Source organism: Trichoderma gamsii, assembly GCF_001481775.2.
Source record: "Trichoderma gamsii strain T6085 chromosome Unknown Scaffold_8.2, whole genome shotgun sequence".
Taxonomy (NCBI): Eukaryota; Fungi; Ascomycota; class Sordariomycetes; order Hypocreales; family Hypocreaceae; genus Trichoderma; species Trichoderma gamsii.
Window position 1 is genome coordinate 491,332 of NW_020171345.1, and position 24,593 is coordinate 515,924.

General features: G+C 49.5%; 3 protein-coding genes across 3 annotated transcripts; all 3 read right to left on the reverse strand.

The window, feature by feature from the left end:
• Positions 1-4,099: 4,099 nt before the first annotated feature.
• TGAM01_v203119 (hypothetical protein) lies at positions 4,100-6,001 on the reverse strand (the record flags this gene model as incomplete). Its single annotated transcript, XM_024549140.1, has 2 exons — positions 4,100-5,686; positions 5,801-6,001. 2 exons carry the CDS (start codon positions 5,999-6,001, stop codon positions 4,100-4,102), a joined length of 1,788 nt encoding a protein of 595 aa, XP_024406118.1.
• A 651-nt stretch (positions 6,002-6,652) lies between these two features.
• Positions 6,653-8,473, reverse strand: TGAM01_v203120 (WSC domain-containing protein; the record flags this gene model as incomplete). Its single annotated transcript, XM_024549141.1, has 2 exons — positions 6,653-7,068; positions 7,180-8,473. The coding sequence occupies 2 exons, from the start codon at positions 8,471-8,473 to the stop codon at positions 6,653-6,655; spliced, it is 1,710 nt and encodes a 569-aa protein (XP_024406119.1).
• Positions 8,474-17,629: 9,156 nt separating this feature from the next.
• TGAM01_v203121 (hypothetical protein) lies at positions 17,630-20,813 on the reverse strand (the record flags this gene model as incomplete). Its single annotated transcript, XM_018802478.2, has 4 exons — positions 17,630-17,907; positions 17,969-18,140; positions 18,205-18,288; positions 18,348-20,813. The coding sequence occupies 4 exons, from the start codon at positions 20,811-20,813 to the stop codon at positions 17,630-17,632; spliced, it is 3,000 nt and encodes a 999-aa protein (XP_018664396.2).
• Between the last annotated feature and the right edge of the window lie 3,780 nt (positions 20,814-24,593).

The following is a 24,593-nucleotide window of genomic DNA, read 5'->3' on the forward strand; positions in this document are numbered from 1 at the left end:
TAATTCGTACAACCACTGATCAGCAGCCGTGCCCAAAAGCTTTGACAAAAATTCAAGAATCAAGCAGCAAGCAAAGCAGCCCACCCACTCCGCCAAGGCGCTATTTAGACAACTTGATGGGCAGACAAAAAGACCCCTCGCTTTCGCGCTCTGCCCTACGAATTACTACTCGCGGTCACAGCTACCGGGGGAGGGATGAGTGGGGAAACATACAAGTAATTCCATGTTTTACTGTATTCCGTCCTGCTTTCTGTATTCCTTGCTCCGCCTCTCACCGTGAATAGCGCTGAGAAGTACTGCTATATATCCCAAGGTACGACTTGATGCTTCTATATTAGGGACAAGTCACCTCGCAGCTGCTCCAAGCTGCCTGATACCACGCCGCCTTTGGATCATTCAACACAAGCAGCATTTCCCCTCGTGGCCCGCACGTCCATCACGCATCGGCGAGTGGTGGGTGCGAGCTCTCGTCCGTGCCAATCATGTAGCTTGGCCCCCTCACAAACATGCCGTCCGAGCATGCAACAAAATCCACTGAAGGAAGCCGATCACCTGTAGTAGCGTACTTGTAGCTGCTAGAATATTCCGCGCAGACGGGACAATCCCCTGGTCACGGTTATCGCTCCTGCTCCTTCGTGTGACACTCGGTACACGTATTGCAGGATGGCTGCAGTGAAATACATGTAAACGGAAATCATGTTGGCTTGGTGCGTCGGAAGTGACACCTACACACACGGGCACCCAATATCCGTTGACATATTTTCGGGCTTTACGGCTATTAGCAGTAGTATATCCATTATCCCGTGGCATCTACAGAGTGCTATTCACACAAGGCTCGTATAGATACAGTTTCAGCTCCCAAACGCAATCAAAGATTGATTAACAATTCGAAATTCTGAGGCAAGCTTGGCACGGGGCGGCAAGCCAGACTCAATCTCCGGGAACGTGGCCCCACTATCCCGGCGCCGCCCCTCCGAAGTCCGTCTTTCATTCTGTCACGCCTCAACGTCTGGCCTTTGTGCGATGTTTCATTTCAATAGATTTCGGCGCCATTTGTAATCTGTCGCACAGAAGCTATTTCAGTATTCCACAAAGTCGGAAGCAAGCACGTGCGAACGGGCGGGGACTGCCAATCGCTTCCGTCTCTTGTAATCATTTAGATCTGTTCGGATGAAGAAACCAGATAGCCGCCATGTGAGCGCCCGTCTTACAGCTGCTTGTCATGCGGCTGTGGCATGCCCGCGTACTCAAAAGCTTATATGTAGGCATTTGACCAACCGGAAGAGCGTAATCAAATTACTCTATTCAAGCTTGCTGTAAAAAGAGCTGTGTGATACTCTCAGCTACCCCGTTCTTTAACGCCAACGGCTGTTGCCATTGCATTGAACCTAGGTATTGCGTAGCGTAGTTTTTCAACGCTCTCATTACGTGGGCTTCCAATATATGAATTAGTCATATAAAAGCTTGTTTGATCTCTTTATGTTCTCACGGGGTGCCGGAGCCCCCCATCGCCGTCCCTCCGCCTCCATCAACGGGCACATTCACCCAACCCACCGCACGCGCCGCAAACATGACGGAAAACGGGCTGTAAGCCAAATATCCAGTGTTACAGAATCTATCAATATTCTCCGTCAAGCAGATGATAGGCGCCCTAGGCAATTCGTCATCATTGTCCCTGGCCCTAATGCAGCGGAATTCCGAGGATAAAGAAGCATACAAAAGATGCACAGCACAGACGGTAGAGCGCTTGTAAGCCATACCTCGGAAAGTCCATGGAGGTTTGCACCTCTGAAGAAGAGTGACCCGCTTCGTTGGTGGCGCTAGTACGAGTGGAGGAGCTCAGACGCTGCAAAGCACGTGGAGACCTGGGTAAAACCGTAATTCGTTGTGGGGCCGTCTCCTTTTATTTTTCCAAGCTCACTTTATTTTTTTTATTTTATCCTTATTTGTCTTATTTGTCTGATTTGTCTGCTTTTTAGTGTTTTTGTCTTCTTCTCTATTTCCGCCCGCCTTCTTTTCGACGGTCTGCCTGCCCACCGATTTATAACCCGCTGCACAGCTACGGAGTTTTTATTTTGGAGCTTGGCGGCCGTTCGCCCGTTTAGGCAATAGCATCCATTCACACGATGGGCGGTGTTCAGCTTTTCTTGGCTGATGGCTCACCAAGAGAAAAATAGAAAAACAAGAAAGACAAAACATATATAGCAGCGATATTAATAGCTCTACCTGTAAGAAGCCTTGGCCTTAATCCCCCTTATCAGACCACCTGGTTTTTTTTGTGTTTTGTTTTTGGTAACACATTGGCAAATAGAAAGGACGCTATTATCATGCACGCGGACGGCAGTTGTAGAGTGGCTGCCGCTTTCTTTGCAAATTAAGGCTGAAACCGCAAGCCACGTGTTGGTGATTCAGCAGTCTTTGAGCCTCAATAAAATGCTTACACCAATGCATCCCACTATAGCCAAAGTATTATTTACGGTGCAAGTCCGCCAAGACTATTATAAATGCCAAATACATCGGAATTCGAAAAATAATCAAACAAAATCAACAGTCACAACCAAATTAGTCATGCCACGATTATATTTGATGTTTGATAAGGGGGGCCACCGCACTTGTGGGCTGATGCAACCTTGTATGGTATCCCGGGACCCGTATTGCCATACTGTAGCAATATGGATACGGGATCCATAGAATAAAGGGAACAAGCACAGACAAGTATATAAAGCGGCCCACATCCGACTAAATGCCCAATGCCAATTCTAGTACGGTCATGTCCGTGCTTAGATAGTCTGACAGCCAAACGTGCCGAGGCACAGATCGGCCAACCGCGAGAGAGAGAAAAGGCAGACAGACGCATTGCTGCCTTTCAAGAGATTAAAGAATTTTTTAAAAAAAATGATTTTCTTAGCAACTGCCCACTTTTTGGCTGCCGCCGCCAGATCTGTCTACTAGGCAGGCCAAACACAGAAAAGCCGGCCCGACGCCAATTTGCTTGGCTTTACTCTTGATTTCTCGGCTTCTACCGAGAAGAGAAATTTTCTATCTGTTTCCCATGTGAAATACCCAATACATTCTAAAACCAAGCTTGTGATTTTTTTTTTTCTCGGCCGAGTCTCGCCTCACTGTGGAACTGCCAAACGTCAGTTTCACCGAGTTCTTATCCACAACGGCATCGTTTTGCTCGCATTCGCCTCGCTGAGGTGGTCCAATTAAACACGCCACCCCGTCCCATGAGCTTAAAAAATCCAACGCCGGACCAGAAACGTGACTTGTTCTAGAAGATATAATCACAGGCTGTGCCGAGGCTTGTCTTTTGCAGGAGGTGATGACATTCAACAGTTTTGTTATCTATGTTGAGAGAGTCTTGCGACTAGAAAGCGGCTTCTGAACGCCGCGCCAGTTAGAATGCCGCCAAGTGTAGAATTTTCTCTCAGTTATGGCTCGTGATTCTGACTCTGTTGGCTTACGTCTTTATATGCCATGCAGATCAGAAGACCAACTGACGAAATATCGCTTGAGAAAGAGTCGAAGCGAGGTATCAGCAGCCTCTACGGAGTACATTCAAATGTCACGGAGTCGGTGAGCCTAGGTAAGATGGCATAGTCATATGTAAGTATCATTGTAGCAAAACGGCCGGGATTCACCTCACTTTCGCCCGAGTCCGTTCGATGCAGAAACCAAGATCTTTTGCCTTGATCATATTTCTGTTGGACTATCGAAATGGCATCATTCATACCAAGTAATATGGCTGCCTCTAAACGACGACTGTATTACCACAATACGCTAGCGCATAACATTCCTGCTTGACATGGATATAGACGAAGTGAACCTCACTTCTGATAACAGTTCGCAAATCTCAGTAGTACAGATAATAGTCAATTAGCATGCCTGTCCCCAAGAACATTCTATTCTCGCAATAGCTTCGTCACTCTCCAGAGGCAGCTAAACAAGGCTTCAAGTGTACCACCAACGCACAGCCAACTTCCACTGTCCGTAATACAAAAAGCCCAACGCCATTTTCGTCTCTAGTAAACTGAAAGAATGCAACGTAGGCAGTATAGAGTCCATCCGGGTATTATCAACCTCTATGAGCAGAAATTTATGCATCGCTAATGCCTCCCCATTCGTCCTCGCTGCCAGTCCCAGAATCCTCCTCCTCCTCCTCCTCCTCCTCCTCGTCTTCATCTTCATCTCCCTTCCCTTCATCCACCCCACGGAGCGAAACAGCCACCCCCGTGGACTTCAGCACCGGCATCCCAACAACATCCCGCAAAATCCGCCCATCATCGTCGCGGAGATATGGACCCTCCCCTTCATTATCCCCGTCGGCATCAATAGCAGCTGTAGCCCCTAATGCATCGCTATCGTCAATCGAATCCCGCACGAACCCAGCAACAAAGAACCCCATCACCCCTCTGCCATCCCCCTTATACGACCGTATGCATGCGTCGGCAACAATCTCGTCACCCTCCGCGGCCTCGACCAATCCCCGGACGGGCCAGTCTCTCATGCCGCTTACCTGATCTTCTCTCCGTAGGATACGCCACCCTTTCGCTTTGGCAATGTCCGATGCCAGGGCTCGAATGACGACTCTTTCATTCTCTTGTGAGTGAACTGAGCATGTAGAGTAGGTAATCTTCTTAGCTCGAGGAAAGCGAAACGCATGTTGCAGCAGTGTTAGTTGGAATGCCGAGAGTGCCTCAAGTCGAGCTTCCAGGTCCTTTTCCGACTTCACCACCGTCTCGTTTCCGTCGTCATCCACCAAGACGTTCTGCGCACGCTCCTCAATTTCATCGTGGCTCCTCTTTTTCTTGTTCGCATTGGCTGCGCTCGGCTTTCCCTTGCCACCGCCACGGCCATCTGCCGGCGAATCGGGGAGGTGTAACTCGGGCATCGAATCGCGACCTACGATGCCACTACCCGAACAACTCGGATCCAGCAGTAGAGCTCCCACATCCTTGTAGTTTTCAGCCATGGGGTCAACCTGTAGAAAATCCTGCCCGAACCCTATGCGCGTTACATCCTTTGATCCCGCAATCTTGACCATCTTCTCCAGCGTCTGAGCTCTTCTCGAATCCTTCTCAAAGGCATAAATCGTCTGAGGCGCATCTTCAAAGCCAGGCCGATGTTCGTGAATAATGGCAGCCAGATGCGTAGTCTTATTTCCCGGCGCCGCACAGGCATCGATAACATCCCCATCCTCAGACCGCGGATCCAGCAGATAGGCCGGAAAACAAGACGCCTTGTCTTGTAGAATGATCTTTCCCGACGTGTACGCCTCTACCTTGGCAAACTCCATCCCTGGAGAAATAGCAAGCAGATTCGGCACATGAGGGTCAATGTAAATATGCCTGCCTGACTTTGTAACAATGTCTTGTATGCTCTCGGCTCTAGTGTGCTTTGAAAAGGTCGTCTCCAGCTGCTCTTCCACGCTGCTCTTGAGGGCGTTGACACGCACCCACCGCGGGTAATTGGCTTCTTCTCCAGCAGCCGCTCTTTCAACCTGTTCTCTCAAAGCGTCTATTGTCGGGGCCTTTCTCCTTAGCCTCGCCAGCGTCAGTTCTGAACTCAGCCGTCCCTTGTGACGCTCAATTGATGCCCTCAGTCCATGGCTCTGCGGCAGCGCAATCCCTTTCTTCGCGAGCAGTAAATCATGTACCAGCAGTAAAGCTAATGTAGGCGTGAGCTGCATAATGAAAAAGTAACAACAAAAAAAGTCAGCACTCACACGCTCACTACGCGGCTGTTGCAACACATATATATGAAAAAGGGCGGTATGTTATACGGAAACTCATATTACCTTTCGCTCCAATTTCAGTAGCTCAGTCTTTTCAATAACCTCCTTCAACACTGGACTCCATTTTGCACTCTCCAGCACGAGAGCATACAGCTGGCCCGGTGGCGCTTTGCCGTTCTTTTTGCCAAACACTCGCGATTTCAAGCTCCCACTCGAATTCGATGACGAGGACAGGATTTCTGCTGCCTCATGGTAAAGAGACATTATCTCAGAGAAGATATTTATAAGAAAATGGGATGATTGAATTGAAAAATAAAAAAAGGTTAAAAGGAGAGTATAAAGTGAAAAATAAGATATTGCTGAGATGGGCGAGCTCGTTGCGAGCAACAGAAAATATAAAATTAGCCGAAATTCAGCCGCCGTCCGATAACTTCAACGACCGTTGACCTACGTGCACTAGCTCCATTTACACACTTACACGCTCGCAGATGTTAATTTTCATCACAAAGGACACAACTTGATACAACAGATCGCGAATAAATCATGCCATGTTTACTTCTTTTGAGTCGCTCGTATACTTTTTATTCAGACTCTATAAGACCCAGTCATTCATAGACCTCCATTGATAAATGCTTGAAAATTCCCTTGCGGGAGGCCCCTTGACTGATCTGACAGATAAAAGGAACCAAGAAACGTAAAATATGTTACCAAAAATACACACGTGAGAATCGAAGTATCCAACAATCGCTCCAAGTTCAACAGATATCATTCCCGCTGCTGACTTGGTACCTTTACCCAAAGATCCCGCTACCATATATCCCTGGAATTTCACCCATGCAATGCTCAAAATACTCCAGAGCACTCAGCTCATATAAATCCTAAAATGCTAAATGTGCCAAGACAGCCCAAAACACCTTAGACGCGGCGGGCGCGGTGACGGTGGGCGTGCTGCTCAGAGCGGCGAGACTTGGCAGCGGTCAAGCTGACGGAGCCGGTCTTGCTGTAGACGCTGATGGCCCAGCTTCCACCGCAAACCTCGCTGGCGGCACCCTCGCAAGCGGTGGCGCACTGAGACTCGGCGAGCTTGGAAGAGCCGACGAGCTCGTTTCCACAGTAGCACTGGCCACCGTACTCGGTAGCGGCAACAGAGAAGCCCTTGGCAACGCAGTTGGCAACGCACTTCTCGTTGGTCATGGGGCCAAGGTTAGGCAGGATGTCACCGGTCAGAACACGGCCAATGTTGTCCTCGTAGCATCCAGCATAGGTGTATCCACCGACAGCAGAGTTGCCCTTGGTAGCAACAGAAGTGGAAGCAGGGGCACCGGCAGTGGCTGTAACGGTCTCAGTAACGGTGTGGACAGTGGCGGCACTGCACTGGTCGTCACCGCCGGCGGCGGCACCGCCAGCAACAGGCAGGGAAGTAGCAGGAGGGTTGGACTCACTGGTCTTGGAGCCAGCACCAGCAGCAGCCTTGGAGGAAGAGACAGGCTGGGCGGCTTTGCTGGTAGCAGCAGGCTTGGAAGAGCTTGCAGGCTTGGAACCGGCAGCGCCAGAAGAGCCAGAAGAGCCAGAAGAGGAGCCAGAGGAAGCGTTGTTAGTGGAGCTGGAGCTGGAAGAACCAGAGCTCATGGCAGGAGCCTCGTTACCGTAGGTGAAGCCGCTGAGAGGGTTGTTACCAGGGAGAGCAGTGAGGTTACCGGTGATCTGCTCGTTGACCAGGGGAGGAATGGTGCAGGAGCCGCTGTTCAGGCCGTAGGGCAGACCAGGGCACTGGTCCATACCAGAATCACCGGCGTTGCAGGTGTCGATGATGTGCTGGAGGACATCCTCATCCCAAGCAGCCATGAAATCGGCGTGGCCACTGTAGCCAGTAACGTCACCGTTGGAGAAGACAAAAGGCTGGGTGCCCTGGTTGGGGGTCCAGCGGCTGGCGAAGGGCTGGGTGTCCATGTAGGCCTCGTAGAAGATGTGAGGAGTGTGGATCCAGCCAGCAGGGCAGTCAGCCTTGCCATTGCCAGCATCGGTGGGGAAGGCAGTGTTGTTCTTGTAGTTGGTCAGGCCGGCGGCGGGGTTGTAGCAGGAGGGGAAGTGGATGTCCAGACGGAGAGGAGAGTACAGGCCGTCGCAGTTGACATCGGGGAAACCAGCTCCAGCGCCCTGGTTGTTGGGATCGACCATGCCAGCCTTGGAACCGTCAGATCCGACGGGATAGGAGGGAGGGTTGTAGGAGGAACGAGGGCAGGTGAACTGGATAGGCTGGACAGGGCCCTGGGAGGGGTCCAGCTTGGAGCCGCCACCAGCAGCCGGGGCGACACGGGTCATGGCATTGCCAGAGACCATCTGAAGGCCAGTGGGGAAGGCCTTGATGTCGTCGTTGGTGGCCTCGAAGAAGTAGTAGACGTTGGTGTAGTAGACGTCGACAGACTCTAGGAGCCCGGTCTTGGGGTCGTGGAAGTACAGAGTCGGGTACCAGTAGTTGGAGAAGTCACCCTTGACCAGAGCGGTACTGCAGTTGGACTTGAGCAGGTCCTGGCCGGTGGAGGAGAAGCCAAAGTTGCTGCCTCCGAGGACGTTGTGGACGTGTCCAGAGGGACCGCCGGGCTGGACAATGGGATCAGCACGAGTGGTGACCAAGCCCTTGTTGGTGAATCGCAGAACAGCAAAGGTTCGGCTGTCCTTGGCAGCCATGGCAGCGCCAGTCAGGGCGGCAGCGCCCGCGAGAGTAGAGAACTTCATGTTGTAAGAGAAGACGAAATGTAGTATATGCAGAATCGAGAGATGCTTTCGACGAGCGTGAGATGGTCGCTAGGACGGTTGTAAATAAATGCAACGGTGATACCTGAGCACCTTTGAAAAGAATGTGTATGTTATATGTGAGCCACGAAGGAATGTCGAATGTCGTTCGTGGTGAAAGAATGGATGATACAAAGAACGTAAAATAATGAAAAAGAATGCTATGTATCGGAAATGTTTAAAGGAGAGGAAGTGCCCAGCAACTTGGAAGATGAAGCGGCCTGGAGAAGGAAAAAAGAAGAAGAGACTCGAAAGGAACCCGGCGGCCTTGGAGATATATAAGAAAAAGTAAGCGACAGGGAGAGAAGGTGAGGCATCTTGGATATGGACGATTGAGGGTATACGGGTGGGGTCGAAGGAGTTCGTGCCTGTGCCTGTGCCTGTCCAGGTACCTGAACAGGCAGGGACAGGGGACACCCTGCTAATGCCGCTTGTGGCCAGCGCTTGTGGTGGGTGGATGCACAGAATGCGGCCTCGCCCATGTCGCTGAGAGCCCCTGGCGCCAGCGAGCCGGGCTTCCCACCAGCACACGCAGGTACCGGTACCTGGAGAGGCACCAGAGCGCTGCCAACAGCAGAGGAAGCTGTCCAGGAGGCAGAGAGCCAGGTTAAGCCCTGTGCTGGGATCCATGCGTAAATGAGAGATAGATTAAAAACAATAAAACAGGATTGGTGCAATTATATCGTCCCCAAATAGGCACTGCCCAAGTCAGTAATCTTGCCACGACCAGCTAGAAGAAGAGAGGATGGAGAACAACTGTGAATACCTCAGGCAACTCGCAGGATGCAGGCATGCGGCAAATGAATCGTGCATTTACAAGTCAATACTTGAGTGAATAAATGCTAACAAACAGCCCAGACACTAATGTATCAGTACACGAATACGCTCTTTTCTACCCCTCAACTCTCTTTCAGACACGCTGAGGTGAATGTGAGCGCACAAGCAAAAAGCCCTGCAAAGTTACACTTGGGAGACGCATCAATCCACTCAGTTCTGTTCAGCCAAGTAACTGCCTATCTCGTAGAACACAAAAGCACACACCAAGTGACAGCTAGGTAGGCATTCGTAAGCACAGCAAAAGTCAAAATATCAATAGCAGCAGGTAGCAACACCCAGAGAAACAAAACCCCCATCCCCCATCCCCCATCCCTTGCTCCTTTCTCATCGACTAGCACGCGGCTCTGGCTTCAAGTTTCTGTTCCTGCATTGGCGTCAGGCCCGTTTCAACCATTTCCAGGCCCTAGGCCGCGACGGGGCATAACCAGCCGGCGCGTGGCGGCGGGGAGGGCCCGTGGCTTGTTTCAACGGCTGCAAAGTGGCCTGCAAGTACCTGCTACGGCGTCCACCAGGCATTGCCGCCACCAGAACTGCCGCTGGCCCTGGGACTGCCTGCCTTGGCCACGCCGGTTACTGGTACTTGTACATGCAACTTCGCAGCTTTTCGTCCCAAAGCGCATATCCATCTCCCTGGGTTCCAAGCCTCTTGTCCCACTTCTTGGCTTGTCATCTGTCATCTACTCCAGACTCCCGTTCCGACCGAGCCCACCGTGCGCCTGTTAGTTTAGAGTACAAGTACTATAGTAGCACCGAAAATGTTAAAATTAGGCATCAAAAGCCGTTTGCCAGCCAGGCTGCGGGAGCGCCCTTTTACTCTGAACTACTACTTGTCCCTGTATGCTCCAATCCCCTTTTGCCTTCTTTGCCTTGTCGCCCATATATTACTTCGTGCATAAGGGCTGTATACATACTTTTTCGGAATTCCAGCCCATGTATCTCAACTCCCGCACAGATTGTATGGCGGCCGGCCACGTTTCTTGCGTGGCTGGCGCTAAATCCGTAGATCTGAAACAAAGTGTTTGCTTGGCCGCCTGACCGGGATCCGAAGTTGCATCGCGTCAATCTTACTGGACGTCTGCTGGGCTGAAGGGGCCATTTCACTGCAGCAAATGCACGCATCCCACCACTTTGTGCATGCAGTAGTACAAGCAGCGTCTTCCCTTCTTATCAACGACTTGTTGTTGGTTATGATTTGTTTCTGTTTGTTTGCTGCAGCCGACTATTAGAGTGGCTGCAGAAAAAGCAAAAACTTTACTCAGCTGTGTTGGCCCCTTGCATGCATCAGAAAACTTGAAAGCTTAGTATAGTAGTATACACCTCTTTCTTTCTTTTTTTCTTTCAGCTGCTATCCGTTCCTGTGTGCCGTGTTCCGTGCTTCCACCCCCTTTTCTTGTTCTTCTCCAAAAAAGAAAAAAACTCTTCTTCGGTGTCGGCCATGTTCACGACATACTGTATGGTATATGTGATACATACTTTCGATCGATGGGGGAAAGAATGGAGTCGTTCCATCAGTCTCCCTGCCAGTAATCACGCATCGGTCCACAGCTTCCAGAAGTCGTGGTGACATGGCCAATCAATTTCGCTGGGTGTCAACTGATTCTGCTGAAATTACGGATCGATGGAATCGAGCAGAGCAACGAGCCATCGGTCGTGATAGCCGAATCCATCTCCCTGGCCCTGAGCGACATTCTGTGGCCTAGACCGAGCATGGCATGGGGGCCCACCATCGTCCATCACCCATCACCCATCAGCCTGTTTTTTTTGCATAGTCTGCCCCGTACGACGTTTGTTCCGAGGCTACACCGCGTAGCCCTTCTTCTTTCAACTTTGATAGGGGCGCGGCTAAGGCAGACACTAACAGGAGTCTCGGGCATGCTTCCGGCCTAGTACGGTCAGTGTGGGTGTAGTCGTACCTGAAAACGCATTCCTGTAACTGTAAGTACCTAGATGTCAATACGAATATGTGATATTAGATACTGAGCGCTTGCGGGTATTGCAAAGGCGAGATACCCCGAATCCGACTCTCTGCCAGGATGGATTCCTTCACACGCCACCCGGTGGACAAGGGGCTTCTGTCGGAAACGCGGAGACGTGGGCACTTGAGGCTTACTGCTGGCATTACTCACATGCTGTATTGGTAATGATACGATGAGCCTCCGATTAATCGTATAGTAAGTACGGGCAGTCCTGCGTATTCATGTATTCTGTTGGCAGGCCAAGTTTATTCCCCTATTGAGTGCTCCTCGCCATCCTCTTTCAAACACATTTCCAAAGCCTCCAGTCCTCAGCATAGACAATGAACACGGATTCGGAGCAACGCACTCCCCGTATGGTACTAACGCGCGTTTACTCGCCTCTCGCCTTTAACTTCTCCATTTTGTTCTTCTAGTCTTCCTATCTTTCTGTACTGTACTCCCCATAATACTCCTATTCAAGAAGAGAAAAAGAGAGAGAAAAAAAATGCCGTGCCCCCAGAACTTACATGACAAGGGGTGGGAACGGCATGCCTTTGAAACGCACTAGCGCTGAGTGGCCTCGACGCCCTAGCCGATTGGCCACCTTGGCCGAGTAGAGAGACTTCAAGGTTGGCTTGAGGCTTACGACTTATGGTTGGTTTTGTCAGATACTGACTTGTGCTGCCCAAGTAGTAATAGGCCGAAGCTTGTGTGAGAGTAATGGCAAGATCTGGACCAGGGGCTGCGGGCCGGCAAACTCTTTCCCTTTTTTTTTCATATTCCACTATTATGCTGCTTAGAACTGCCATTAACACTAGCTAAACTACATGTGTTAAGCATACGAGCGTATTAGCAAGCGTATCAGCAAGAGTACGTGTAATAAGCCGCAGCTGAGCAAATGGGCTAATTTAGAAATAGTACAGGGTAACCGGTAAATAGGTCAAAGAGCTGATCTCACTCATACTCTTGCTACTGCATGCACATGGAAAGAGAGATACAAGTGACTTCATAGTAACTTGTTTTTAGACACGCAACCAAGAAATACATATGTTGAATTGGAAACATCAAAATGGAGATGTTAATACTAGTACGTAATCGTCTGTCAGTATGCCTCCAAACTCAAATTCAAGGAAAGACAATCAGCTCCAAATATGCACCCATCCATCAAGCTTCTCGCCAAGATCACTTTGCCAAGCAGTATTTGAAATATGCTCATGACACCAAAGTGCGGAGTAGTGCATCTGATGTTCCGCAGTCGTACAAAATGGCCATGGTCCCATACAATCCCTTCTGGGCTATTCGAGGTTTCAGTGCGGCACCACCCATCGTATATCAGACGATAGTCTCGGGCAGATTGCCGTTCTCTTTTCCCCTCTTCTCACATCTAGAACTTTGGATGGAGTCGAATCAGACAGGGGAATAGCCGAGCGAAGCGGTGTACGTACTAGCACCGCCTACTTCATATAACACCATCAAACTCGAAAATGATAAGGGGGCCAAGGTAAATGAGGCCCTCCATTCAAGGCCATGACTGTCGTACAACGGGCGAACCTTGTGTTCTACTCATTTTCGTATACGTAGATGGCTAATAGTACTACTAATCAGCGTTGGGCCATGCATGCGATAGTAATATTGAGCCCCCGCAATTACTTGCATTCATTTTCCTCCCCTCTTCCCCTGGTCTTGGAATCCGGTGAGAGAATGTCATTGCTCATAGCAGACACTTGATATGGCCCCACGCCTGAGCTTTCCCCTTTATATTAGGCGCCGGAGAGAGCGCCTAGAGTCCGCACGTGCGCGCTGGGCTGTTATTTCTGGTAATTGATAGCCAGGGTATTCACATATGATATACCGTCGCGGAGTATAGAGTAACGGCGGGTCGCGCGCGTCTATAAGAGAGATGTTCCCTACAAGCTATATATGCCAAGAGCTACTATAGTGAGTCCGTGTACTCGGTGCGCAGACGATAGACTTGGACATATTGACGGGAGCGGAACACACTATGCAGAACCCAGATGCCATCTTATGCCCGTCTCTATGCTGTCAAAGGTACACGGGCACAATGGCCGGAGAAAATAAGCACCTGTTTTGCCTCTTATGGAATACGCAAGTAGCAGCTTCACAATAGAAGCATGCTCTCCCATTTAGACAAAATATGCCCATAAACAGATACGCCCATAAATCCCATGCATACATGTTAGTAATAACTGGACGCACATATCTATGGCAGAGAGAGAAAACGTTGGGCATATTCGGAGTAAAATGCCCGTGAGATAATGCTGTCTATCAGATAAGTAACATCTAATAATAGCCCTGGCTTTAGTAATCAGCCCAGTCTAGGCGTGAAGATCATAAAGAGGCCGAATTAGGAAGTTTGGAATTGATCAGCGCCGTTCATTTTCGTTGATCCTAGTTTTAGCGTCACGATGCCTGCCACGCTTCCTTTTAGTCTAAAATGCCCAAGGCAAGCACTTCGCTTCCATGCTTACCACCTGCCTGCCTAGCCTGGCCAAACGCTTATTCGTACCAATGATTACTTGGGGCTTTTTTGTTTTACAGTTTTTCAACTTCTACTGCAGCTTACGTTGAGTGTTAAGCCAAAGATACCGGAGGCTATCTATGTAAATTATTATCAGACGATCATCTTTGTCAGGCAAAAGGGAAGTAGGCTAACCTTCCTAACTGGTATCGCTTGTCTTGGAAATTTCCGCGATACCTTTTCGGTTTTGTCAAATCCATACTATTGTTCATGGTAAATAATCTGGGTAGACAGTTATGGACCAACTAATACTCGAGCATCTTCCCGTTCCCTCAAGCACACACCAACAGATCAAAAAAGTGATAGAGATGAAGCATGATTTTGCTGGCAGTATGATCATTCTGTAGACTAGGTGTCACAGTCAATTCAAGACCAAGTTCCTGGCAAGCTACTGAAAGACGGCAAACTTCACTTATCTAAAGGAGAACAGGGCTACTTGCAACTATTGGCTTGGATAAGCAGCCAAATGCCATACCTAAGCACTCTAATTCTCTGTGCTTAAGTACGTGTGTTTGATATCGCACTATCAATACTACCTACCATCTATAGATTCATTCTTCAACGCTTGAGCCACCAAAACGGGCCGAATCTTCTTTAATTCCACCAATCTAACGACGAACGAAAGAGATAACTCATGTGTAGGTACTGGTACAAACATTTACAGTGGGGTTGGCAGAGCAGGGAAGCTTCAAGAAAAAAATAAATGCTCAGAATAGATGCCGTTGAATCTCACTTTCTTCTAGAGAAAAAAATATCTCGCGCTCTACGTGGCTACTAAAGGGTAGCATATGCTACGGCTACTACTGCTACCCACTTTCTTCTAAACGTACCTGGGTATAATAATTCAATTTTTTTATCTGCCTAAGGTAGGTATAGACCAACTCTACTGTATGTACTTTGTTAAGCTACATATGGGGGATAGTAGAAGGGGTGTTGAATAATCTGCCCTTTCTATGGTACAGCGAATATTTATCTAGCTTGAGGTTCCTCCAATGGATCAGCTCTCTGTCGGTAGCATTTACTTGGAGGCTTATGGCATGGAGATAGACCTTGCCTTCCGGCTTCAATGCCATGGAGCTGCGTCGTTTGTTGTATGTAAACTTGGACCGTCGCCGCTCATCCCGTAAGGTGCTCGGCATCTGGAATTTGTCAATAAATGACTAGAGACTGGCTTGATAACCTTGACAGCTTGGATGAGTTTGAATCCTACGCAATGCCAGACAACCAAGATATGGATGGATATTTTCTTTGGGAAGATTATCCAGACCAAGATCATGAACAAGATAGAGAAAGAGTAAAATTGTAAGAACTACGAAATATCTGAACATGAAAGCTATCTCTATATTCTACCAGCGCCAAGCCATGTCACAGCAGTAATAGTAAAACAACCCAGAAGCGTACAGACCAAGGGCAATGATGACGTCTCCATCCGTTTGGGTCATCTGGCATCTGACGACACAATCTCTGGCATAAAGTATGGATTTGCGAAACCACCTTTGGTGTTCGCATACATTTTCCTTTTTTTATACGTCCAGATTGAGTGTGATAAAGAGATGGGGGCAATAGGGCAGGATTGGTGTAACATTTTCCATGAATAAGAGTTACAATACTTTCATAACAGGCCATTGAAAAATATAAGCCTTGTGTAGCTCACTGGAAAGGTGCTTTTTGCGCCTGGTCATCTTCAAATAATCCCTTCTATAACATGGCGCTCCTTTCACTCGGCACCTGCTCACGCCCCCTAGATCCCGGTCAATCTCGCCGATTATATGCTCAAAATATGGTCACAGCACTTCTATTCTTAGATCTCGGATCGTGAGTTTTTTTCTTCTTCTCTCATGTTGCTGGGCCTGTGACTCCTGCCAAGTAATGGAGGGTAGCGTTTCTAGCGGTGTTGAGGCTGCTGCGGCTAGGTAAGCTGCCCTAAGTTAAATATCACTTCATGTTTGTCTAACCTTTTAATTTTTAGACGGTATATGTCCCAGTCTCGATCGGATATAAAGCCGGCCTGTCGACACTGCACACTCTGAGTACCAAGGGCTTTCAAAAGTTGTATTTACACTGTCATTCAATAACATCCTTACTGGGGCCGGCTCCGATGAAGCAAAATGAAGTTTTCCGAACAATACCATTTCCACCAACATGGCAACGTCTTCAGTCCCCGAAGAAGCATCTTGATTCTTGGAGAATGCAGCAGCTTGCTAGAGGCGCCATCTTGCTACCCGTTGTTCTACGCTGTTGGCTTAGGCTGCGTGTCTGGCGTTTCTGGCGATCCCGACTCTGCTGGCCAAATGGTAATTGTTGGATTGAGTAGTTTGCTACTATCGAAAAGAGTAGAAATGGAGGTGTGATCGACATTTTCTAATTTTTTTCCCCACATCTTTAGTGGAGGCGAGAGTGAGTTGCAAAAATAGTCACTATATGTATTTGCAAAGTAATTCTAAACGGCAGCATTGCTTGATATGCAGCCGGACAATGTCGAAACGAAAACCAATCATACTCCATTACGCCGTAAAACCAGAGAGTAATGACTCTGGTCAGTCCGTATCTTCCCTCATCATATTAAAAAGTGCGTGCAGCTTCCTATCCATAATGTTACAACTTCGCCCACGTAAAGGGTTTTCATATCTACATCCTAACTCCCTTCCCCCATAACCTTGACAGTCCATCCAAACATCAGCGGTCCCATCTAGACCTTGCCGAAGATGGAGGTCATCAGGACCTTGGTGATACGGTACGGGTCAGCGTTGGAGGATTTAAATTACCTGCATCCACGTGAGTTGTGATTCTTTGCTCCGTTTGGCCTCGTTGATGAGTAAGAGAAGGGCACTTACAAGTAGTAGTAGCAGAGATAGCAGAGGTAAGTATGGCAGGATCTAAAAGAAAGTCAATGTCAGGGTCAATACTCAGGAAGCGAGCTCTGTTGGGTATCTCCAATAAGCTGTGTCTGTTGATGCCTGGCACAAGCTGTGTCTCTGCTTCGCTTTGCGTTGTATCTTGTGAAGAGATCTGCGCGGTGCGGCTCACTTGCGCCATTTGATCACGCTTCTAGAGGGCACTTTGAGTTTTGAAATGGCAATCGTTCAAGCTGGGGTCTTAAAGGAATCTGCTTGTAGAGATGCTGGAAGAGTGAAAAGCGAGTAATGATAACGAAAGGTGAAAAGTGGGAGATGTTGGAAGGTAAGAGATAGGTACTTACCTACCTACCTAAGTAGAACTAGTAAGTAGCAGTAAGTGATAGCAGCCACTGTCCTGGGTAGCACAACTGGGGTGCTGGGTACATGGTTCGGGGGGTGTGTTGGAAGCAACATACTATATAACGGGTCATCGCCTAGGTGGCATAATTTCACAAACATATGTATCGTATTCTAGCCCACAACAGACCTTAGTTAGTTCTTTACGTCTATATAGTGTCTCTCAACAGAGAACTGTTGACAAAACAACTATACTTCTCTTTCGCGTTCCCCTTTACGCTCAACATGGCCGCAATTAGGTGTATATAATAGTTGAGCAATTTAAACCTAGACTAACTGACTTATTAAGCTACAGCTAGAGTGCTGGATAATAGTCTTGAACACTAAAACTTTTCCCGACAATTATCGGACCACCACAGTCTAGACATTACGCCTACCCGGCTCCGTCCTCCCTGATAGGCAGTATGCATGTACCAAAACATCATTAATAATCACATAGCTTTGGCAAAAACAGCATCTTTATTTAGACAGTCCTTTATATACTACTAATCAATAGAATCGAAATGTCCCCTTACTACAAGCTGCTTCCGTGCTCATCTTCCCTAGGAAAACAAGTAGCAACCTCAAGCTTACCAGTCTCCCCATCAGCATGAAACGAAAGAACAACAGACGCTCCGTAATTGAGCGGATTGCCCTCAAACACAACCAGATCCTTACTCTTATCAAGCCCCAGAATCGACTCGACATTAGAGGTAACAAGTCGAACGCTGTCTTCCTGGCTGATATGAGCGTACTTGGCTGCCCAGCCGGCTTCCGGGCCGAGGTCGTGAATGCGATAATCTACTGGCATTGCTAGATATACAAGTAAGCATCATGAGACATTTTTAATGGGATGAATTGGGTGGGTGCTTACCAGTTTCGAAAATCGCCAAGGCGAATGTAACACCAGCTTCCTTGAGGTAGCTAGCGACGCTTCTAGTGAGAGGCGGTCCAACCACCGCATCACTGTCGCGGAAAACGTCAGGAGCAGGCCTATTCTCCGATAGAATCACGCTGATGTTGGCAGCAGCAAGATCATCGGCCACCTAATTAACCATGTCAGCACCTGAGTCTCTTGTTGCTGCTGCAAGGTTTCAAGGATATACTTACGTATGGTGCTTCCTTGCCGCCCAATATCACAAGATTGGTGTTGGGATAGTCCTTTTTGAGAAGAATCAACTGAGACATGTCATACTGCGGGATCAAGCCTTGTCAGCTCATTCAGAAGCACATGTGGCTCGGCTTCGTCATACCTTGTTGTTACAATGTACAACGAGTGGCAATTCACCAGCCGCCACTCGCCCATACACCGTTCCATTATGCTTGCCCTTGCCATCCTCCAGCATCTTACGCAGATGTTGAACTCCACTGCTGACCGTGCCCTCCGACTGCTTAGTGATGTCACCAAGGGCCAAATGAAGAGCCACGTCTCCTCGAACAATAGCCCCGTTCGTAAGACTCTTCTTCCCGCTCGTGAGAAACTCCACGCTTACGCCCTGGACAAAGCCAGACGCATCTGCTGTCGGGAGCGAAATAGCTCTGGTTACTCCTCCGAGACGCGCCCTCGCAAACTCCTTTCCGTCAAGCCAAAGCCCATATTTAGCATAGACTAAGCTCTCTGGATCTCCAATCTTCTGGCCTGAGGCTTGCCCGTCGCCTGTGCTTTCGTCCGTGGCAATTTCGGTCATACCTAAAGCCCTGGTGACGGCTGTTAATCCTGGCAAGACATGGCCATTTTGCAAAGACAGGTGGAGGACCTTCTTTCCATTTGCCCTGAACTTGTTTTCTGCTTCTGTGCATGAAGCTGCCGCGCCGAAACATGAAATCTCACCATCTTCGACGACGAGCTTGAGAGGCTCATTGTCAGCCTGTGCCGCTGAAGCCGCCAGCTCCGGATAGTTGTCAACAAAGGCCTTCTGAATGCCATCAATAATGAAGCTCTGGCCTGCCTCATACGCTTGCGAGCACGTCTGTTTTCTCTGCTTATCCGAGACATCATACCGCACCTGTGGCTCAAAAGAGATGTTTGAATCTCCGGCAAGAGCTGCAGTAAAAGTCGTGTCCATGCTTTCTTTAACCTTTGATTCATCTAATTGGGCTCGTCCATCAATGAAAACCTGTAGAGGTGTTGCGCCAATTGACAGAGGGTGAGAATCCCACACAACAATGTCTGCATCGAAGCCAGGCCTGCAGTATCCAACGCGGAAATCAAGATCGATTGCCTTTGCGGGCACGGAAGTGATCGACTGAAGAGCCTTCTCCTCTGGAAGCTTGAAGGCATGTCCGATGGCTGCCTGAGAAGCCAGATACTTGGCATTGGTCAAGCCAATAGCATGATCAGACTTGTACGCCACGGGAATGCCGTTTTTATCCAAGATATGTCCTGCATATAAGCTTGGAGAGTACGCCTCTGATTTGTATAGACTGAATTCTGCAAAAATTGCAATAGTAACGTTGTCGCCCTGCTCCTTGAGCAAATTGGGTACTTGCCAGGCCTCGGTCGCATGATGAAACCCCGAGACTCTATATCCAAACTCATGGCTGATCCGCAACATGGTTTCCAGATCTTCCGGCTCATAGTTGTGATTCTGCACAATGACCTGTCCTCGAAGAATAGCCACCGTTGATTCGAGGTCCAGTTGAAATGGAAACTTGCCATGATGATGGACGAAGCCAGCCTTGCGGCTTTCACGCCAGCTATGAGCCTCGAGGATAGCAGAGCAGTAATCATCCTGCTTTCCCTTCAATTCCTTGGCTTTTTGCAAATGTTCTCGCAAGTGCCAGGCATTGCCCAACCGAGTATACCCATAAGTACGCTTTGGGTTTTCGCCAAATGCAAACTTCATATACCGACGGCGTTCGTCTGTAGGGATTCCTCTCTCAAGGAGGATGTCTTCAACGACGGGCTCGGAGTGCTCTCCAGAGTAGAGTGAATTCTTGACGGGCACTCCCTCGCCAGCAATGAGGTTTGCCGAACCTGGAATGAGGAGCGAAGACGTGACACCGCCTGATAGAATCAGCGTGGCGGCTTCGTCATAGGCTTTTAGAGCATCAATCGCGCGCACACTTGGGGTGAATGCTTTGGTATCGGGGTTGACCTCATTTGTGTCATCAGTCATCTCGGCAGCAGGCCAGGTCATGAGGAAATGATGAGAATGCATATCCACCAGCCCAGGGGTGACATAACGACCTTGAACATCGTACTCCACGACGTCGTCATCCGAAACGACTTTGACATTGTCCGCAGTCTTGTGAATAGCTTCAATGATACCCTTGGAAAAGACAATATCCACAGCGTGAGGGATGAAAGCCTCGCCGTCAAAAAGCGTCGCATTCTTCAGAACAACAACTCCGGCCTGGCCATTGGTGTGCGACCACCGCGGATTGCTCTTTCTGGAGCCAGGCTCAGGTCGACCGGGCACCCTATTCAGTCCCCGGCACTGGGCCAACGACTCTTCAAACTGCTGCAGCAGCCTTGGCGAGGCTTTGCCATCTTCTCGCGACTGAGCCCGATACTGGCGATCAACCGCAAAGCACAACCAGAGCACGGATGCGGCCACCACAAAGCTCAGCCCCGTCCTGATGGACAAGACGCTCCGCATGAACAGTCGCCGTCGCCGGCGTGATTGCCTGGGATACGCCGGGACCTGATATGGCGGCGGCTCTAGCGAGCATGAATCTCCGCTCTGGAGCAGCCTCTTTTCAGCCCCCTCGTCCATGCGGTGTGATGTGATACGGCACGGTGCGATACGGGAGGAACACGGGCGCGTCGCAGTGCCAGGGACCTGTATTCACGCCTAATGCGAACGCGAAGCGCCTGCTTGTTTTCTGTGGTAGTGCAGCAACACTGGGTGTTCTAAGCAAAGCGATTCCTACCAAAGGGCAGGGCGGATGTAGCACTATTTGCTACTCAGGAAGCAAGAAGACGCTGAGCAAGACCCGTTTCGAGACAAAGGCAAGCTCTTTCTTGCTGCTCTCCTTTGAGACCTTTGCTGACGTTGAGACGCTTCGTTGTAAGTTGCGTAAGACAAATAAAGTAAGTAAACAACACCAGCAGAAGCACCAGCACCAGCACCAGCACCAGCATAGAGCGATCGGAAAGCTCCTTCAGCACGCATGGGCCTGACTAACCCGCAAAGCGGCAACGCCCTAGAACTTTTGTTACCGTCCATGTCCACTTCCGGCATAGGCGGCAAGCTCGCCGCAAAAGCTATTCCGCTTCAGTGGCGTTTTGCGGGGGACCTGAAGAGAAGCGAGCCGTTTGCCTTGTAACCGCCCCTGAGTCGCCCGAGGCGATGAGCGTGATCGCAACGCCTACTTTTCTCTCTTGAGCGCATTTCCCTACAATAGATTCCTCGCCTAAAGATGCGTAGAGGGAGAGGCGATTGTAGCGAAAAGCAACTATCACAATTGCTTGCAGATTCAATGCCCTCCAAGGAGCGATTCCAAGCCGTGCCACGTGCGAACTGTCGGCTCTGGCACATGGTACTCCTGCTAATCGGTATGGGTGAAAGGTACCTCGCCTAGCATTACTGGCCGGGCCGTGCCGACGCTTGGCCGCGCTCCACGCCGATTTGAACGTGCGATATGCTTCGTACCACCACTACCCATTTAGTGAACCAGTGAGACACAACACAAGTCATACATATGCATGTACAAGGCGGTGCTTACTGCATACCTAGATTGCGCCATTGGAGATACGAAGAACAAGAAGGTTCACGTTCAGGGGTGCCAGGAACATGCATCCAAAGCTCAACGTAAACGTCCTTTTCGTTACACTCTTATCCCTTTAAGATGGCCGGCCAGGGGCTAGAATTTGGAGATCGCCGTCTTGAAAATTAGACGATGGTGTTTCCCCTCATTGGTGCGTAATCAAAGGGCTGAAACGGTCGATGGCAGCCGATCCTCCTTTTCGCGCCCGGTTAGCATGCGGTACGTTAAAGCGGCCCATTGCTGTCTCTGGCTTAAGAGGGACAGCATTTTCAAGCCCTGAACTTGCCTGTAATTGACAAAGACCCAACCACAGGAGAGAAAAGTGGCTCAGGCAGGCAGGCGGTGTTGAATAAAAAAGGGGAATAAATATAATGGAATATTGTCTATCTCGATAACATCGCTGAGATGCCTGGTTTGTTTGCATCTCGGGAGAACATTTTTAGCCTGTTTCTGCTATCCTCCGTGCCAAAAGCTTGTTTACCTTGCCAGTAGCTGTAACCATTGAAACTCCAACAGCCAATCATCAAGACAGCGCCGTATCCAAATACCAAGCTTAATAACCCAATCGCTCGGCCGTCCAGTAATGTTTTATCGACGTACTTTTCTCACCGTTGTCCCGTCTAAATCTTTCTTTTTATGACGGTAGGCGCATATTTCCGATACCCAGATGTATTTTCAGACTGTGGTGCTCGTTATTGTCCGTTCGCGCATGATTATGCTGAAATGTCATTTTCTAATTCCGCATCTGACGCCTCCTTCTCTGACTTTGTGACGCCTCTCCATCTTCATCGTCATCGTTTTCTGAAAGTTCATCTGGATTCCTGAGGCCTCTTCCTCTATCATTTCCTTTCTTGATTGAAATGATACAGCCTTGCTCTTTTAGTTTTTTAGCCAAACTGCTGCTGGCTACCATGCCAGGAAATTCCTTGGCGCTGAAAACCTTGAAAGGTTCACTCTTGATCTCTGCTAGAATGGGAAAATGTCGAACAGATCCAGCTCGGCCAGGATCTATCATCATCAGGGTAAATTTTAATCGGAACGAGCCCGGAGTACGGCATGAAAGATCGGAAAAGCAAAAGAAGCAGCCTTCCTTTCCATTCTCGTCCTGTCCCACAAACGGCGTCGAAACAAGAGAACCCATCAACCGTCGTTGGTGTTGGTATTCTTCTGGCATGTAAGAAGAGTCGCGTTCTCCTGATTCGTCGAATATGGCGCAGCTCATGACATAGCTCTCGTATCGTAGGTAGACCCTGACATCCTCTTGCGTGAGATTCGGGTTTGTAACAATGAGTTCCACAATCGGAGGCGGGTCAATGACTCTTCGATCTCTGTCGCCGAATCCGCAAGCTCGGGCGGCATTCGGCTGCTGGCGCATTATCAGCTCGAAGCTGATGTCGCCCAAGAATTGGGCCTTATTTGATTGCAGTAGATTGGGTACTTTGACCGGAGTGGCCTCTGCGCTGTCTTGATTGTAAAACGACGGTTGAGCTATTGGCCTCGAAGGCTCTGGCTGAAGCGTTGATTCCATCATGGGAGTGTCTTGGTCGTATCTTGTACCATAAGATGGCGCGCTGCTACCCTCTGGTTCTCGGTATGATTGTGGCGGAGGCGGAGGCAGCGAATGGTTCATATGGTTCATATGGTTCATATTAGGGGGGTATTGAGAAAATCGAGGGTCAGCGGAACTGTCGAGCCTCCCCGACACTACTGACGGCAACATCTGAGGCGGTGGAACCGTATCTGCCATCTGATGGCCCGGATAGCTATGATGGGCGACAGGTCCGGTATATTGACCATGTGAAGGAGAAGTTAGGGGAGCTGAAATGCCAGGGCCGGTATTATTGTGAGGATAAGACGGCGGTCGATAGTATTGAGGGTGTTCTTGAGAGGGAGGTCGAAAAGTATCTGGCGTGTAAGGAACTCCTGCAAGCAGATTCTGTGGAGGAGGCAATCGCTGTCCTCCCAAGGCGGGGTTTGCAGAATAATGGCCTATGCCGACATGATCTGGCATGCGAGGCATATTCTCCAGTCCGTTGGGATTTCGAACGTCCATTTCACTGCCGAAGCTAGAAAGCCTTGGTGCTGGATTGTAATGCCCTGGTAAGCTGTCTTGGGCGCGCCCTGGAGCCGAAGACATAATCAGTTCTGTACCAGGACAAGCAGCAGAAAGAGAGAAGAGGCGCAATAGTCGAAGGCAGGTGTAGACGGATGGTAATGACAATGCAATGGCGGCAGCTAAAAAGTAGTGGTGCTGGTAGTAGTAGTAGTAATAGGATATTAAGGCCAGTCAGCGCACCCTAGCTCAAGAGCGGACACCCAAACGAGCCAATGCGGTTCTGGTTAGAGATCTCCTAGACCCTCATTCCAGGGCTCAATCGGGATGAGTTCTTGAACCAGGTAGAGGGAACTGCAAGCTGCATGCCTGCAACCAAGATCGTTGCTGGCGTGGGTGGAGGCGGATGGATATGTACGTGTGTGGATGCGGGGCACAAGGAGGAGTGTGTGTATACAGCAGCTAACACTCAGATTCCGCGACCGGGACAAGCGCGATGTTCGACTGGGCTGCCCTCGTGAGATTTGAGCGCGGTGCTGGCGTTGGGCGGCAGCAAGATATACCTAATTGACAGCCGCCGTGTGGTGATGCAAGTTTCTCCGCTCCACGCCAAACACAGCAGAGGAGAAGCGCATGCAGGGAGGGGGAACGTACATGTGCATGCGTACGATCCGGGCTGTCGATGCGCCTGCTGCTTGTTGGTCCGTACCTACGTCCCTTGTGAGACAAAAGA